Source organism: Cariama cristata, unplaced genomic scaffold (assembly GCF_000690535.1).
Source record: "Cariama cristata isolate BGI_N322 unplaced genomic scaffold, ASM69053v1 scaffold6429, whole genome shotgun sequence".
Classification (NCBI taxonomy): domain Eukaryota; kingdom Metazoa; phylum Chordata; class Aves; order Cariamiformes; family Cariamidae; genus Cariama; species Cariama cristata.
Genome location: NW_009637322.1, coordinates 119,218 through 123,919, shown reverse-complemented (window position 1 = coordinate 123,919; position 4,702 = coordinate 119,218). Strand labels below are relative to the sequence as shown.

The 4,702-nt window shown below is 33.2% G+C and overlaps 1 protein-coding gene across 1 annotated transcript in view; it reads right to left on the bottom strand.

Annotated features, from left to right (window-relative positions):
• Positions 1–388: 388 nt before the first annotated feature.
• The window catches only part of ZEB1 (zinc finger E-box binding homeobox 1), a 26,808-nt gene continuing 22,494 nt past the window's right edge, over positions 389–4,702 (bottom strand). Inside the window, exon 9 of the mRNA XM_009708280.1 lies at positions 389–2,861. Within this exon, the coding sequence (XP_009706582.1) occupies positions 2,308–2,861 (554 nt within the window). The 3' untranslated portion in view covers positions 389–2,307. The remainder of the gene's footprint in view (positions 2,862–4,702) is intronic.

Below are 4,702 nucleotides of genomic sequence, written 5' to 3'. Positions count from 1 at the left end.
AAAGTTCAACAGCAATACATATATCAACCTTTTCACTAGCTTATTGCTAAATCAAGAAAACAGTTACAGACTTACTTCCTTTAAAAGCAGTCTTACTGAAAGAGGGCATTAAACTGTATATTAGATAGATACAAGAGAAAAAAAATCACAGAACCACAGGGTTCATTTTGAAAACTCAGTCATTCTACTAATGTTGGTAAATCAATAAACTAATGTAGCAATGCCTTTGCCCGTACACAGTCAAACCTTTCTTTCACTTATGTGCTCCTTACGTACAATTGAAACTGAGTATCGACACTGAAGCAGGAACCGTGTCCGAGTAACATCTCATAGAAATAATTTTGAACCATTTTCTAAATTACCAGAATAATGACAGTAAGTCAGACTTGTTGACGCATTTTATTGTGAGATGGGGAGTCTGGTAAAAAACTAGAAAATGACCATGATGTAACAAGGAACTTAAAAATGAAGTTTCAGATTTGTAACATACATACATGAATACAGGAACAAATTGGCACAAAAATGTTAAACATTGTTCCCAACACTGTTTATAAGATTATTCTAATTTGGCTTACTAAGGAAATGAGAGTTTTATGGTTAGACTAATCTCTTAATAAAACTGCAGAGCATCATGCTATTAGTCACACAGTGAATTTCAAAATTTAAGAGCTTTATATTAAAAACTGGGTAAAGGTAAAATGAATTGATTGCAATTGTAAAATTAATACATTCCCATTTTAATTCTTCTGTTCTACAGTCCAAGGCAAGTATAAATGTTAACATAACACTGTTAAAACAAATCTCAATGCAAGAGAACCGATTGCATCTCTACTTTAAATCTTATCAACTTTCCAAATTTTCATACTAAAATATATTATTGTATTAATACAAACTACAGTATTATACACTACACTGTGTAATAAATAAAGAAATATAAAAATAAGACACATAAATATAAAAGTTTTCTAAAACTAAAAAGGTACATATGTCAGTAAGAAGGGTATTAATACTGCCAGGTTTGAAGACATACAGTACAAAATGTTGCACAGATCTATAAACTAAAAGAAATAAAATAATACTGATAGGTAAAAATCAGCTAACGTTAATAAATGGGGTCCATAATAACTAACATATTTGAAAATACTTATGAGCCAGATAACATGTCATGTATGTGTCTGAAATTAAAGTAAACCAATAAAGCAGATTAGAAAATTTCCCTTGTAATTATTGTAGAGAAATTCTGCAAGTCAGGTATTAACCCAAAATACCACCAAATAATTAAATAATGAAATATACCAGTGTTCGTTCTTCTCTGATGGCTGAGTGTTTTTTTCCCCATGATTAGTTTAGAAGTTTGATACAAATCAACAAATGCTAGTTATTGTAGGCCACACATTGGATAAAGGCTGCTTAGAGCCTTTATAATACTGATAAATGGCACTTACAGCACACAGGTCTTGCATAAGGCCAAAGAAGATACAAAGCTTCATATCATATCCTTCATATTGTTACTACATACTCAAAACACAATTACAAACACTGATTTTGACAACTTTGCTGTCCTTACCAGTATTAACACTGTTAGTCCCTGCAATCAGAACTCAACGACAATCTTTTCAACTACATTTTTAATCACATGAGTAAGAAACTTCAGTTCTTCTATCATCTGCTTTCTTAAGGCTAACAATACACTTTAAATGATAATATGCTCTACTACAACATCTAATGTCAAAAACCGCTACCTTCTAGATTGAATTTACAAAGGTAGCTAAGCACTGTTTGCAACTGCATTACAGGTTTCTGCAAAAGGGAATTTTGTAGTGCAGAAGTTCTCAGATTTTAAAACAGAAGAAAATACTGAAGCGGATTTAGGAAATGTTTTACCATTAAAAAAAAAAATCATATAAATCTCTCCCAATTGTACAGCTTAAAAATTAATCAACTTAAGAATGAAAATTAATACTGATAAAATAAACAATGCCAGATGTTGTCTAATAAATCAGGTTTCCTAAAACCTGTTAAATCTTTGCTTCCAGAGTCACTGTATTTTTCTAATCTGCTTCATGTTATAAACTTGTTCCTAACTTTGAAAACTGTGTGAAAAATTACTAAGTTTGAGGTTCAGGCACACCTGGATTTCTTTTTTTTTTTTTCTTTTTCTTTTTTTTATATATATATTTTTTTACACAGTAGTGAACAGAAATCACAGTATGCAGGCTACTGCGTTTCCATGAAAAGCATGTATAATATAGAACGAACTTCATTACCAATTTTATTTTCCTTATAGAAAAAACTATCATTTAAGCTTTATTTGTTTTTTTCTTCCAACACCTGCCCATTATTCTGTATAACTTCTGGTTCTGCATTGCTTGCTTGATTTACAGCTTCATCATTCTTGTTACCTTCAATTTTCCCTTCTTCTTCTTCTTCTTCTTCCTCTTCTTCTTCATCCTCTACTTCTTGTAGTTTCCTACATTCTTTTTCTTCCTGAAGTCCTTCTATCTCTTTTTCTTCCTCCTCCTCTTCTTCTTTTTCACTGTCTTCCTCTTCTTCCCTGGTTAGACTCTCTCTCTCATCTGAGTCGATCTGTGATGGAGATGCCCTTGCACCAGCATGCTCGTTATTGAGGACCTCCTGGCCTGTCTCCTCCTGTTCCATGCTGTCACGCTCTTCTGCCTCTCTTTTGCAATAGGAGTAGCGATGATTCATGTGTTGAGAGTAAGACCCCGAGTGTGAAAACCGCTTTCCACATTTGTCACATTGGTAGGGTTTTTCCCCAGAATGCAGTCGCATGTGTTCGATCAAATGGTGTTTGTGTTTAAATGCTTTTTTACAGATGCCACACTCATGAGGTCTTTTACCTACAAAATAAAGCACAAACAATTGGACATCCTGTAGCTGAAGTTTTAAAAATTTATACTGTTGATTTAATCATAAAATGCTGTTAGTGAACGTATTACTGACAATTAATAATTTTATTTACCAAGACATTCTACTCCATGCATTATCAGGCTGAGTTCCTCACCTTGAGCCCAAACGATGGGGGTGCAAGGGTACTTTGTCACAGTTACAAGGGTAATTTGTAAGTTTTTTAGAAAAATTGAACACAGAAGGACAAACAGATTCACAAAAAAGTGCAAATATAAGTAAATTAGAAAAGGAGACATTTTTCTTGCAGTAAACATTATTTTGACTTAAAACCATTTTAACTTTTTTGTATTGATGGAAATTTTAAGTCAACTAAGCTTTTATGCTGTGTTTTTTGGTACCAAGTCCCTTTCCCATGTTATAGGTAAAGGGAAAACCATTCTAAAATCCAGGTCAGCACAGGTAAATGCCTTATGTAGGAAACTTGCTAGCTACGCATATATTAACATGAAAAATCTGCTTTGTTTCACTTAATTCTCTTTCTGCTCTGTTTTCCAGCTTTCTACTTTGTTGCCTTGTTTTCGGAGTCTCTTATAAACATAGCAGAAGCCTAGTAATGTTATTTTGATTTCCACACTCAGAGTTGTTACGCAAAACAACTTTATACAGTCAGCCCAGACATAAAAGATAGAGACAATAAGACAGTGGCTTTTTGGTCACACTATACAGACGATCAACATCTCCATGTCAACTTATGCCAAACAAGCAACAAGGTGGGTGTTGGTCTCTCTTCCCAAGTAACAAGCAATAGGACAAGAAGAAATGGCCTCAAGTTGCGCCAGGGGAGGTTTAGATTGGATATTAGGAAAAATTTCTTCACCGAAAGGGTTATCAAGCATTGGAACAGGCTGCCTGGGGAAGTGGTTGAGTCACCATCCCTGGAGGTATTTAAAAGACGTGTAGACATGGTACTTAGGGACAAGGTTTAGTGGTGGTCTTGGCAGTGTTAGGTCAATGGTTGGACTCAATGATCTTAAAGGTCTTTTCCAAATTAAATGGTTCTATGATTCTATGATTCTGAACACTGCGCTTAATTTAAAAGTGGAACTGAAAGAACAATTGTGTTACGAAAAGGAGGAGTTAAAAGAGTTTCAGGACAGGAAAGGTATAAAAATAGATAGTCTTAACGAATACAACTTGAGAAACTTGATTAAGTGGTAAAGACAAAAGGGAATTTTTTATCTTTTTAATTCTATATGAGATGAAATTAAAACATTATTATGCAGAAATATAATATAGGCATCTAACCAATAAAAAAAAGAAATTTTTTAAAGGAAATCACAGAAGAAATGAGAGCAACAGTTATTAAAAATAGACTAAAGATATCAAAACTGGAGCCAAAAGGAACAATTATGAGAAATTAAAAATAAAAATAAAAGCCAAAAGGGTGTTTAGATTCCATGTCTAATGAATGGCTGTTAACTTCAGATCATTACAAATGTAGCTCAATTTGAAAATCCTTCATGCTAGATAGATACATTGCCCTTCATGTAAAATATCATACACATACACAACCCTTTTTTCTTAACTTATAATTTTAATTTTTCTTAATTTATAACCAGGCAAGGTAAATGTATAAGCAATACATCCTCGATTACAGGCTGTGGCTCACAAATGATTGTCCATGAGCCAGATAGAAGAAACTCCTCTTTTTCTATGCAAGTTTTAGGTCTTATAAATTTAAAGAAACACAGAATTGCAGTTCTGTCAAACAAATATAGAAAACATAGGTTTCTGAAGAAAGCTGAGCACAGATGATAAGAAGGACTATTAC